General features: G+C 34.5%; 1 protein-coding gene across 5 annotated transcripts in view; it reads right to left on the reverse strand.

Moving 5' to 3' along the window:
* The window catches only part of capu (cappuccino), a 53128-nt gene extending 39644 nt beyond the window's left edge, over window positions 1-13484 (reverse strand). Inside the window, exon 1 of one of the 5 annotated variants that reach the window (XM_068288229.1) lies at window positions 13197-13484. In XM_068288229.1, the coding sequence (XP_068144330.1) occupies window positions 13197-13388 (192 nt within the window). In that variant the 5' untranslated portion in view covers window positions 13389-13484. Of the gene's footprint in view, window positions 1-442; window positions 462-13196 lie in introns of those variants that run through there. The other 4 variants (XM_068288240.1, XM_068288253.1, XM_068288260.1 and 1 more) reach the window with 4 other exon arrangements.
* Window positions 13485-14744: the final 1260 nt, after the last annotated feature.

Consider the following 14744-nt stretch of genomic DNA (forward strand, 5'->3'; position numbering starts at 1 on the left):
GCCCAGTAGAAGGCAGCATATTTTCACTGTGTCCTTTGCCTAAATCAGTTTTCAATTATGAAACGAGAGCGGGCGACAAAAAGTAAGCAAAAGAAGAAGAGTGAGAGAGAGAAATATGTTCCGCATTTTCTTAATTGTGTCAAAAGCGCAATTTAGTGCAATTTGTGAAATGAAAGCGAAAGCTTACGCATCTAACACACACATAGTCACTCACACACACATTAACACACAGGCACCTACCTACTTCCGGTGCAATTTACTGTTTTTTTTTTTTTGGGGTATTTTATTTTTTTCTTTGATGGGGCGCGGCGCAAAGTGTTGTAGTTTTTCGTTGCGCTAATGCGGCAAGTTCGTGTTGGCCTCTATTTCCGTTTCAGGCCAAGAATATCCACTTTAATGCATTTTCTGGTTCATTAGTTTGATATATGTAAGAAACGTTTACCTATTTGTTTAATATTCTCCTTTTTTGTACTAATTCTTTCATTTTGCTTTGCTGCCTCATGTATCCTTTGCCAAAGGACTAACAACAAAAAATTATACTTTTACACATTTCACATAATTGCAAACTGCAAAAATTGCAGCTGTCAGAAAAGCTTCTTTTCGGCTCTCAAGTGTCAAATGCATAAACAAACCGATGGCAAGCCGAGTGACCCCCAAAGAGAGGAATCGCGAGAGTAACACACTGAAAGAGCGAGAACGCGTTCTCAGTCAGCTGATTGTTTGAGCCTTGCGCCTAGGACAACATTAACCGTAGCTCTACAATGAACCGTTCAACTAGCTAGCGGGAAAAATCGATGGCATACTGAACCGCTGACTGAGTGAGCTAAGTGTGGAAAGCACAGATATGGAGAGACAGAGAGAAAGAGAGAGAGAGTGATTGAGTGAGTGGGTTGTATATGAAATCATATTGGCGCAAAGTATGAGAGCGAGAAATAGAGATAGTGAGAGAGTCAAAATAAATGAGTGTAAATATGAGTCTTTGATAAGAGTTGAGCCGTTTTCATTTGTTTTGACGGTAATTTTTATATCTAAGGTTTTTGAGTGCCTATAATCATTTTAATACCCTACGGTCAAGATAACGGTAAACTTGCACATATTTCACATTGCCAAAACGACTTTCAAGCAAAAAACTTCTACAGAAGTACATCGTTGTGAACAGAAAACAAAGCTTTTGAACTTAAATGGAATAATTTGGCATAGCAAAGAGGAATATTCATAATATCAGACATCTAAATTGCCATATTTTCCATATTTCTTTCAAAAATTAAATTAACTAAACTAAATGGATTTATTTTATGAGTGGCTGTAGACTTAACTCTGTTTCTTTTGGTAATACATAGATTCATTCATATATGTCTTAAAAACTATACCTAGATGAGACTATATCAGATGAGACTATATAAGAAAGAATATTTATAAAATCAGGTAAATCAGTGGCAAATCAACTTTAACAAAGTGAAAGAGTTTTCCTATACTTGCCAAACAGAATTTAATTCAACCGATTACACTTTACAAACTAATTAGCAATAGCAAACAAATTTGGACATTGAAAATAAATGTCTGCCAAAACGTGTTACTTTATAATAAAGGGTATATAAGAAATGTACATATTATTAAACTGATACGACAATATTCACGTATCCCTAGGTTTATTTGAAAATAAATTTAAATTATTTTACAAACTAATTTACTTGGCTAGATGCTTTCACTTAAGCGCTGTTCATTATTTATGTAGATCACAATGTTTGTCTCTCAAATTCAGTCACATAGTTGTTAGCTATGTACACGAACCACCTCCACATACATACATACATCCCTACACATACACTCACACCTCATTAGCATTTTGAGCTTTCTGCGGGGACTTTATTTAGGGTTAGTCCAAACTGGTTGTCCATTAACAATGACTCATTGTTCACTATGGCCGTGTTGCTATTGTTGTTGTTGTTGTTGCAATCAACATACTAAATCCCCCGCATTGAAACAATTGCCGATTGCAATTGTGATTTTATGAGCTTTTCCTGGTTAAATACGAGTAGCTTTTGTGGTGACACGACGGTTTAAATAGACTTTCAGTGAACTTCAAAATTTGCCCATACGGATGCGCACAAATGCAAAAATAGAAACTTAAACCATTGAGAGAAGTCATTTAATACACAAAAGCTATAAAATGTTTACTAGCAGTAGTTGGAGAAAAGGTCTTGCAATTTTCATAATAATGGTGAACGTATTCCCTCCGCTTCATCAGTTTGGAATCACTTTATTGTTCTTGACTTCCACAGCTTTATGACTGCACAATTGATAAAAACAATAAAACGTAAAATGCATATAACTAAACGTTGACCTTTATATACACTAACCAGAATTTTTATGATTGATCTGTGACCATGAATATTCACTAAAAGGAAATTTACCAACTTTCTAAACTTTTATGGGCTTTGAACAACATTATCAGTCATAGAACAGAATTCATACACAGTAGGCAATGTCATCAGGTATCAGTAGTCTGAGTTCGATAATAAAGGATATTAAAGGAAAGGGAAACTTTTTTTCCAAATATATTTTGGTTTTAAAAACGGGGGGACCCCAAAAAAAAAATATAAAAAATAAAAAAATTTTAATTTTTTTTTTTTTTTAAAAAAAATTTTTTTTTTTTTTAAAAATTTTTAAAAAAATAAAATAAAAAAAATAATAAATCACGGCGCTTTATCTATAGTTCAGATTATCAATGAAACTTAATTTTTACAAAGTTCGTGAATTATATTGACTGAAAATCAAGTTTACATTGACTGTTGTAAGGATTTGGAGAACTTTAGTTGCTCAAATTGAACAAGCAGATGACGTGACATTACTGTAGTTTAAATTGATGCTACATCGGGGTCACCAAATATTCTGTGGTTGAAGTTGTCGTCACTTCGGGGTCACCAAATATTCTGTTGTTTACTGAATATGTATGTATATATGGCAAACAATATAGTTTTGTTATTTTTCCCTTATTTGTCTCGGGGAAAAATGAAAAATGTAAGTGTATACAACAAATCCCTTTATGCTTTTATGCACTTGCTATTGTTTTCTGTTTTTGGATTTCTTTTTGTTTATTTTTTTGTTGTATTTTATCATTGGTGTAAATTTTTTGTTCATACATTGCCTTTTGTTTGTAGAATTTTCGCACACTTTTACTCTCTGTGTGTTCCGCTCTTTTTCGGACTTTGGTTATTTTTATTTCACATTTGCTTGTTTGTTTGTGGGTCATGAGTGTGTCAATTGAATGATGTTGTTGGTGTTGTTCGTGTTGTTGTTGCAGGCGTTGTTGCTGCTGCTCAGCTGATAAGCTGTTTATTATTGCCTCAACTTGACGCCGCTTTCACTTGATAAGCTTATACATACATATATAAAGAGTGAGTGGGTTCTGGCAGTTACCCACTCAATTCACACAACAGTCGTTGATTAGATCACGTTGTCAAAAATCCGCTTAGATTTATGCCAGACGCAGCTCATTAGCAGGGCCTAAGCGGGACTTACAATTCCACTTGCGAATTTCGGCAAGCGTTTTAATTAGCAAAGATTTCGCAATTCTCTACACATTTTAATTGGACTAATGCATTTTTGCGCAACAATCTGTACAAGGCGAACAAAGCCAACAAAAGTTGCTAGTAGGCAAGTCATTTAATTAATTTACAGGAGGAAATGCTGCGGGGAATGCATTTTGACACATTGTTTGACAAATTGCCAGACACGAGGGACACACAGGATAAACTGACAGGGCAACACATAGAGAGAGAAACGATTTGAGAGCGAGAAAGAGGTAGAGAATCATCAAAGCCAAAAACTTGACGTCAACTTGTCGTTGACAAACTTTAATGCCAAAAGGCAACAAAAGCTTGCCTTAGCCAGGACGACACACACACACACACACACTCTGGGGCACATAACACCCAGGTACAACAACAATGTTGCATACACTGGTTGGTTTTCCCTTGCATACAGCATATCCGTTTGAACGCTGCAACGCTGACAACGCGCAAAATGTCGCCCAACTGCAAACAGCGCGCAAAAACAACAACACCCCAAAAATTGAAAGCATAGCCAGGCCAACAGCTGCTCTCCCATCTAGCATCATTTTACCACCACCAGCCGTTTTCAGGACTCCCGCCACACTGCCCCCTCCATTCGAACCAATGTACATAGTATCCCCTCTAGGGTAGCAACGGAGCTATGACAAAGTCAGTTATGGTCAATAAAAAGCAATGTGCCAAGCGACAATGACGGCAAGGACAACGAGTACGACCCAGTGACAAGAATGTGCCAGGGCTTGACCGGCTACCAACAGATGTCTTCGGTCGTCAGTCGTCTGTGTGAGCAGCAGCTGTCGCTCAAAACTAAACATAGTGGCCTGAAAATTACATGAATCAAACAAAGTTCCAAATAGGTGAAACTGAAACTCCACAAGGAGGATAAATCTTCTTAGAAAGCTTTGAACTAATACAAAGTAAATAACTATTAATTAACTGGCTGTTGAGACTCTGAACTTTAAGAACTTCTGATTATGAAATAAAATTTAAATAAACTGATGATCACACTGTGTGATCTGTGGTGATCTCATTTTCTCTTAATCTTTTTCTATAAGGAAATGTATAAAGAGGAATGTTTAAAGTTTAAACAATGTTAGAGCAATACTTTAGATAATGCAGATACAAATGTGCACACTTTTCCCCTGCTAATACTTATTATGTACATACATATATATACATACAGATTTCTTTTCAATTTTTCAATGTTGTCTTAAGCAAAACCGAAGGCGCCTTTTGGTATTTTTAGTTGACTAGCTACAACTAAAAATGTGAATAATTTTGTAATAAAAGATACTGAGTGGCACTTAAGAATTGAAACTAGTTTGATAACCCATTATTCGATGTTCTCCTATCATATTAATAACAGTAGTTTCTACAGTGGGTACTCATTTCATAAAACTATTGCTATTTCTTAAAGTTATATCCATATAACTTCTCTTCGATGGTTTCTTTTAGCTAAAAACGTTAAATTTTATTCTGCAACAGAAAGCTCATGTCTATACGTACATATGTATTAGAGAGCTGCTCGGCTTCACTCAATACATATAAAACCAGAGGCCCGGGGCTAACTTCGACCGCGTCAAAGTTTGTATACCCTTGCTACTTTTTTGGTAACTCTTTCCTTACCTATTAGCCATCAATGTGGAAGAACGTTTTATCTAAAAAGGCTTATGTTTGCGAAAGAATGGCCTATAATCATAGGAAATAACGAAGATATTGATCAAAGTCACTGTTTTCCACCGATCGTTCCTAAGGGAGCTATATGATATAGTCACCCGATCTTTATCAAATTCGACACAGTCATTAACAGATATATTAAATTAAGAAATGTTTAATTTGAAAACAATCACGTTAAAAGTAACGAAGTTATTTACAAAAGTCACTGTTTTCGACCAATCGTTCCTATGGGAGCTATATGATATAGTCACCTGATCTTGATCAAATTTGGCATAGTCGCTTATAGGCGTAGTAAACTATCTAATATTAAGTTTCACGACAATAGCTCAGAAAATAACGAAGGTATTGAGAAAGTCACTGTTCGTGACTTGGCCGTTTGTATGGGAGCTATATTATATAGTCACCCGATCTTGATCAAATTTGGCATAGTCGCTTATAGGCGTAGTAAACTCTCTAATATTAAGTTTCACGACAATAGCTCAGAAAATAACGAAGTTATTGAGAAAGTCACTGTTCGTGACTTGGCCGTTTGTATGGGAGCTATATGATATAGTCACCCGATCTTGATCAAATTTGGCATAGTCGCTTATAGGCGTAATAAACTCTCTAATATTAAGTTTCACGATAATAACATAGAAAATAACGAAGTTATTGAGAAAAGTCACTGTTCGTGACTTTGGGGTTTGTATGGGAGCTATATGATATAGTGGTCCGATCCGGCTGAATCCGAGATATACAACGCCTGCAGTATATACAAGCCTACGTGCACTTAAGAATTGAAACTAGTTTGATAACCCATTATTCGATGTTCTCCTATCATATTAATAACAGTAGTTTCTACAGTGGGTACTCATTTCATAAAACTATTGCTATTTCTTAAAGTTATATCCATATAACTTCTCTTCGATGGTTTCTTTTAGCTAAAAACGTTAAATTTTATTCTGCAACAGAAAGCTCATGTCTATACGTACATATGTATTAGAGAGCTGCTCGGCTTCACTCAATACATATAAAACCAGAGGCCCGGGGCTAACTTCGACCGCGTCAAAGTTTGTATACCCTTGCTACTTTTTTGGTAACTCTTTCCTTACCTATTAGCCATCAATGTGGAAGAACGTTTTATCTAAAAAGGCTTATGTTTGCGAAAGAATGGCCTATAATCATAGGAAATAACGAAGATATTGATCAAAGTCACTGTTTTCCACCGATCGTTCCTAAGGGAGCTATATGATATAGTCACCCGATCTTTATCAAATTCGACACAGTCATTAACAGATATATTAAATTAAGAAATGTTTAATTTGAAAACAATCACGTTAAAAGTAACGAAGTTATTTACAAAAGTCACTGTTTTCGACCAATCGTTCCTATGGGAGCTATATGATATAGTCACCTGATCTTGATCAAATTTGGCATAGTCGCTTATAGGCGTAGTAAACTATCTAATATTAAGTTTCACGACAATAGCTCAGAAAATAACGAAGGTATTGAGAAAGTCACTGTTCGTGACTTGGCCGTTTGTATGGGAGCTATATTATATAGTCACCCGATCTTGATCAAATTTGGCATAGTCGCTTATAGGCGTAGTAAACTCTCTAATATTAAGTTTCACGACAATAGCTCAGAAAATAACGAAGTTATTGAGAAAGTCACTGTTCGTGACTTGGCCGTTTGTATGGGAGCTATATGATATAGTCACCCGATCTTGATCAAATTTGGCATAGTCGCTTATAGGCGTAATAAACTCTCTAATATTAAGTTTCACGATAATAACATAGAAAATAACGAAGTTATTGAGAAAAGTCACTGTTCGTGACTTTGGGGTTTGTATGGGAGCTATATGATATAGTGGTCCGATCCGGCTGAATCCGAGATATACAACGCCTGCAGTATATACAAGCCTACGTGCAAAATTTCAGCTCTGTAGCTCTTACGGTCTAGGAGGAGTTTGCGTTGATCCAGACGGACGGACGGACGGACATGGCTAGTTGAACTCGTCTCGTCGTGCTGATCAAGAATATATATACTTTGTATGGTCGGAGATGCTTCGTTCTATGCGTTGCACACTTCTGACCAAAATTAATATACCCTTTTTGCAAGGGTATAAAAATGAATGGACTCGAATTGAATTGAATTGAGTGAGTGCTTGCTAACACTAGAGTGAATGTGTGTGAGTGTGAATGTATATTGCTTCTCATAACTCACAGCATCCAACTAAAAAAGTTCGAATGAATGAAGTATAAAGCCGAATGAAAAATTTGGCTAACACAATTCGAATTCGAATTCATTCGAGTTATAGCTTACAAATTTTATACAGTCATTCCGTTTGTGTCGCTGAAAAGATTTTGACCCATTGGCTTGGTGGAATTTGCATGCAAATTTTTTTCCTCTGCTTTATAAGACAAGTTGCAAAATATTCTGTATTCCAGCGAGCAGCGCAGCTTCGGAGCGAACATTTTCCAACGCTAGAAATTTGATTTCAGAAAAGCGTTGTCTTATTTCTAGTAACTCAGAAAATATAAATAAAATTATATTCTTGCATTCCAATATAAAATAGAAATAAATGTAATAAAATATATGCAAAAAAAAATAACAGTTTACATTTCATTGGTTTTTGTCTCTTTCTCTCTTTCTTTTCTATTATACAAATAAATGAAATGAAAAACTACTTGGCAACTCGAATCCATTCGAATCCAACTCACTTTTTTTACCTGTCACAATTCATTCAATTCTCTTTTGTGTTTTAGCTTTGTGTGTATGAGTCCTGTGCTAGAGCACTCACTCAGTCATACTTTTTCGGCCTCGCACTCGAACTCACTCAACTCATTTTGAGCATTGTCAATTCGAATAAGGTTTTTTGACGACTCATGCAGCTCTCTAATATGTATATGTATATATCATAACGTCATCTAATGCATTGTACCCAATATTCCAATATATTAATTGAACATCGTTTAACCCTGCCACTAATTGTTGAAACATTTGTCATATTTCATGCCTCTATTAGGTCACCACCTTAGTTTCAGAATATGGTCCTGTGCCTTAGCTGTTGTTTGTCGTATGCGTCGGGTCTTTCACATTTTCCCTCCCCATACCCATTGACAGTTCAAATTGATGGGCGCCTGACGAGGCGTCAGCAGCAGCTTTTGTTTCATTTCCAACAAACGCCTCTAGTTCCACTTCTACTGGTTGCATGCAGTAGCTTTAGCTTAAGCATTTGTCTGGATACCAAGATGAGTTTGGGGATCGACACAGAGTCAGGCGGACCGATTACCGAATGGCGACGCGACAAAACCGCAGAATCTAATTTGGCACAAACCACCAAAGCAATTAAAGTTGCAGCACAATGCAAACGGTGTCCTAGCCATGTGCGACACAATTGAGATGAGATTGGGTGTAGGTGTGTGTCTGTGTGTGTGTGTGTGGTAAAAGTGAGAAAATAAAGTTACCAAAGAATGGCAAAACCTGTGAAAAACACTTGCTAAAGCATTTTCTGTATTTTTTTTCTTCAATTAATTTTTAAAATGACATAAAAATGGTAGATAAAATTTAATTTTACATTTCGTAACCAAATGAATTTGGTTGCATCTGATTCTATATCTCACTCCTCCCTCCTACTGTGTTGTTGATCATCCTGCTGCTGCTGCTGTTGGCACATTTAGGCTAACATGTGGTCGCCGGGTGTCTACTGGACTTGTGGGGGGCGTGGCCGCAATAAGCCTACCGCAGCTATAATTTAAAATAATTTTCATACGGGTCGCTTCATGATTTCCCTTGGACATTTGTTGCGTGAGTTCCAAATTGGTCCATCCACCGTCCAAAAATTTGGTTTACAATTGCGTTTGTGTGTTTGTCACGACATTTTGTTGTTTCGCAACTTACAGCAGCTTTGTAGTTGGGCATAACCGCTCATATGTCACGCCCACTTATGTAAAAGGTTTTTAAATTGATCCAAGTAAGCAAACAAAATTGACGAATTTCAAACTTACGACTCATACAAACTTTCAATACTGATTATATTTACGTTCGTCTGTAGGAAAACTTCGGTTTGTCTAAAATACCTGACTACAATCTTTTTGGCAGTTCTTCTCATGCAATTTTGTTGCCAAGCAGATTATATTTAAATCTGTATTAAATATTCTGAGGCTTGCCACATTTTGTTGAACTTAATTCTGCATTTCATTGGGACTAGACCTCACATTCTAAGAGTGGATATTGCCTGCAGCTTTTGACCGAATAAAAACAAGGCAATCAAAACGAAACGAGAGAGGAAGAAAAAAAAAAAACCGAAATACACACAAGCCTTGCCCATATCTTCTGAATATTTAAAAAATATATACATATGTATGTCCTATCTATGTATGGGTATAAACGGGTGATTGGTCCGAAGAAAAATTTTGAGTATATCCTTTTGGGTAAATTAACTTTTCCTAGGCGTTTGTAAATGAATATTTGAGTTAATTAATAGTTGATTATATAAATGGAATAGTTCTTGGAAACTAATTGATCTCAGTTTTATTTTCTTTCAATCTGATTTGCTTCAATTCAAACTAAAATAGGGTTCTGGTAAAATTTGATCAAACTTATGTGTTATAAAATAAATGAGTACCGATTTTATTCTATTAGAAATGCATCAGATAGGTTGACTTTTATTATATTAAAACTAATAATTTTTATGTTTAAGATTTCTCTCACTATCTATTAACACTGCAAGGGTATTAAAACTTCGGTTATCCTTGATTGCCAGGGTTTTTTCTTATTGCCTAGCCGCGAGCCATTGACATTGCTCCCTTGCTGGTAGGTTGTCGTTATGGACTGCTCCTCTCCTTGTTGTACGCAGCATGAAATTGATTTATTTCTGTTTACGTCAAATGCAAAAAAACATATTTTTTTTTTATATTTTGTTGCTGTATGGTTTTTTTTTTTTTTTTTTTTGAGTTTGCTGAGGACAACCGCAAAAACCAAGCTAAACCCAAACTCAAATCCGAAACTCGGTTTTTTTTTCTTCATAGCTTTGCCTGTGGCTAGTTGCCTTCAAGTTTTTGTTATTGCCTTCTGCTGTTGCCTCTAAGTCTAAGCCTAATGCTCTCTAATTACATTGGCTAAGCGCTCAGTAGTACGGAGCAAGTGAGAGAAAGAGAGAAAGCGACGAGAGAGTCGAGACTCAACATAGAGCCAACTGCCCTCTGCCAGTTTATGGCTGCTTATCATTTCCTTCCCTCCTCTCTTTTGCTCGACTTTTTTTAAGTTGGCCCTGGCTTGCTGTTTGCTCGTTTATTTCATTTTATTTTTGCCATACTTGGGCTAAAGCCAAAGACGCGCCTAATTATTGGCCCGACGGCTATTATGCTCTTTCTGATGAAGAGGGGCAAAACGTGTCGTACATTGAACCTGTTGAGAGGGCAGCAGGAGCTGGATAGACGACACCTAGCAGCAGCAGCGACATCAATTAGGGCTCCCATATAGGGGGCTAAGCCGTGAAGCTGACCCACAAATGTCAAGATTGGCCTCGCATGTGTGAGAACTTGACTCTTCAGTCTTGTTTAGGCATCACAATTGTAACGTGAACTTTGTGATGAACTTTGTCAAGGAATGCTAAATTGAAATCTTAAGCAATTGGAACGCATTTTATGTCGAGTAAGATCATTCCATTTTAACCATGCTTCTTAAATGTGGTTTCTTGCTTGATTTAACAAATAAATAAAATTAATTAAATAATATCTTCCTAATACAGCCAAAAAAACACATCTCTTCCTGATTGCAGGCACTTTTGCTCTCTTATAATTTTGATGCCCTTCTATTGGAATTAATATATTCAGAGAATGACAAGAATGCTTCGCATTAATCCGATTAACATTAATTAAGGTAATTTTGTCCCACTAGAGAGTACTTACCGTACTCGATGTTGGTATAATTCATAAATATTTTGTTGATTGATTCATCAATGGAATCATTAAGAAATAATTTTTTGAGAAATAAATTGAAATCTCTATTAACTGATTTGACTTGATTATCGGGCAAGTTGCTCTACTATCTAAGTACTATTCAACTATGATTACCATTTCAAATTGATTAAGATTCCGAATCTATTAATCAACGGCTAAGAACGATTTGATCATAGCAAAATCCAAAAGACATTGACTGCACACAGCTTAAGTAAAATATTAAAACCTAACACCTAACATTATTTGTGGTAAAATCTTATATACATATAACTTAAATCATTTAAATAATGTCAAGACTTAATTAAATGCAAAATTTTGTAAAGAGGAAAAATTTAATTTTTTAAAATTTTTCTTTTGGATGATCAGATTTCTAAAGAGTATGGCAAATTCACTTTTGCTAATAAAAAAATATTGTTCATTTTTCTTTTCTTGATGGTTTCACACAAACACACACACACTAAAGAGACGACGAGCGCTTAACAAGCATTTATATTTATTTCTATATTTCTTCTTTTTCTTTTCATTTGCCCTCCATCTCTCATTCTCTTCATTCTACTCCTCCGTCTCGTTGACTGTGTGTGCGTCGTGCAAAAATTTATGAAGGGCACTTGAAATGGCCTCAGCCGTTGCCATTTGTCGACCTGGTCTAAAGCCATGCCCAAAGCAAAACAGGCTGAAACAGTAGACAGCAGCAGAAGCAGCAAGCAGTGAAAGCGGCAAAATGGCGAGCAATAAAAATAATTGCAAATTTCGAAATTTAAGTGTAGGCGTGGGCCACGTTTAAAGTGGCGCTACCCCCTGCCAATCCTCTCGACTACCGCTTGTTCTTCACTCTCTCACACTCCCTTCCTGCCCACAAACAGTATAAACAATGGCCAACGAGGCGAATGCTCAACGTGGTGTAAAATCAGCGCTGCTTTTTTTGCGCCATTTTTTTTTTTTTATATTGTAAGAGAGAAAAGAACTTCTGTGTGTGTGTATGTGTGGAGTGAATGTGTGTGTGTGTGTGTGCTTGTGGTTTACAATCTGTTTCGCAACTCACGTAAAATATAAGGTAATTTGTGGAAATTTGATGTTTATCGTAAATTGTTTTTTTATTTGCGCAATGTCACCATTTGCGGTTTGCCAGCAGCACCAACACAGTGAACAGATACAAACACATGCACACACACACTTACGCGTAGGTATACAATACACACACTCTCACACGGAAACAGTTTCGCATAAAAAAGCGGCCAATTTTTTAATTGTGTAACGACTGAAAGGAAAAAGTTCACATTCGTTCATACAAAGGATCGCTTTTTAGTTACCGTGTATATGTACATATATCCAGGACTTCCGACGAAAATAATTCATATGCATTAAGAGAATAATAAGTCGACCAAACGAAGAAGGATTTAAAATTGAAATAAATCTTAAACCAATTCTGAGGAGCATTCAGTTTCATTGTGACATACCCAATAAAAGTGTGTATTAGAATTTGTACTTGTATCATATAATAATATTTTTAAATACATAAAATAATATTTTTAAATAGATAAGAATCAATCAATAAATTTTTTCATTATTTTTCGGTCTGCCAAATTCTAAGAGCTATTTAAGAAAGATCTTAAGTAGTCACAGAAAACAAAAATACAAGCAACAATTAAGAGGAAGAAAGATTTTCTTTGTGCATTAATAATATATATAATATACACATACATATGTATGTATAAGTTCACAAATATCTCTTCTAAAAAAGCGAAATAGATTCATTTTTTGATTAAGTTTTTTTTTTTGGTTTAGGATACTGTTATCTAATATCTATTAACATGATTAATTGGGCAATAAAAAAAAAGATTTATTCCGTATAAAGAGTAAATCTTTCCCCAATCTAAACTAACGAAATTTTTCATATGAATTATATATTTCACAAAGCGAATAAAAAAGAAGTCCATAGACCCTGACAATTGTCTACAGTTAATGGGTAGGAAAAAAGCAATTGCAACATTTTTCAATTTACCTGCATTGTTCCCACGCTTCTTGTTCTGGTTGATGTTGTTGTTCTCGTTGTTGATGATGTTCCTCTTTTTGTTGGTATTGTCTCCGTTTGTTCAATTGTCCTATATGTGGTCCAAAGCCTGATGGCCAAAATGATTACAACAATTAGCAAAATGGGCCCCAAATCGTAGTTTAAAACATATTGTATTGCCATTTCTATCAATTTTCTTTTTACCAACTATTAAAGAAAAGAAAATACTTTCGTCTACATATATGAAAATTTTGTTGTAAAATGCTTTAACTGCTTGGATAAAATTGAAACATTAAACTCAGATGTAGTGATTGTTTTTTTTTTTTTTTTTTTTGCTTTTTTTGTTTTATTCATATTTTGTTGTTGTATAATATATCGTATAATATCCATTTGTTTCATATTACCAGCTAAGTTTTTATATTTAGTTTAAAATTAGTTGTATTTTTGTTGCTTTTCTTGCCTTTTTTCTTCAAAAATTCAGTAAAATGTTGTTGGAGATCGCCTGGCGACTCGCTGAACATTAAGTTTTCCAATATTTTTTTGGGATTTTTCGTTAGCAGTTTTCCTAAATAGTTTACAATTTGCTTTTAATTTCGAAATTAAATTAGAAACAATTAACAGATGTACATAAATTGGACAGTTTCGAGAACATGTTTTTTTATGTTAAGACTTAGGTTTAGTTAATCATATATATTTACTATATATTTATATATATTGGTTAATTGTATTGTTAAAGACTATTTTTTGATTTTGATTTTTCTTTTTTCTCTGGATTAAAATGGTTGCTTTGCTTATATCTATACACTCAGAAAAAATGCATTTTTTTTTGGTTAAGTTTTTAACTTGCTTTAATTCAAGTTTGAAAGGCAAAAAGAAAACTTAAAAATAAGTCGGGCAAATCTGTTTAAAAATAGCTTAAATCAATTCCAATATCGTCGATAAAAAAATAAACACATATATTTAGCTTTCAAATCAAGTCCAAGAGATCTCACAACTAACATGTAAATGAAAGAGATCTTTAATTGAATTATTTATTCAAGTAGATGAATCAAAAAAGAATTCTGAAGAAGATTTTTTGTATTTAACTTGTTTTAAGCGCAAAATACTTGTAAATATTTGTTGTAAAAAGATTTTGAAATACTTTAGATCCTTTGCTTGATCTAATTGTAAGTACATACTTTTGTAGCTTTTCTGAGTGTCATAATAGTGAAGAAAAATCAAAGAACCTTAACATTTAAAATTTAATAAATAATTTTAAATTAATTCAGTTAGCTTTTGTTTTTGTTTTTAAATTGCATATATACAAATTGGCTTAAAAATTAATAATGCATTTATTTCTATGGAATAGTTAAATACGCATATGATTTAATATTTTCTTTTATATTTAATATTTGCAATTTTTTGCTGTTTTGCTTTGTTTTTTGTTATTTAAATTCATATATTTGTTTTGATAGAACAAGTTGAGAGATTTCGCAATACTTTTTTTTTTTTTTTTTCAGTTTTAAGAACTTTTAATTTTGTTTGTATCATTTGTTTTGT

Source organism: Drosophila tropicalis, unplaced genomic scaffold (genome assembly GCF_018151085.1).
Source record: "Drosophila tropicalis isolate 14030-0801.00 unplaced genomic scaffold, ASM1815108v1 contig_1187, whole genome shotgun sequence".
NCBI lineage: Eukaryota > Metazoa > Arthropoda > Insecta > Diptera > Drosophilidae > Drosophila > Drosophila tropicalis.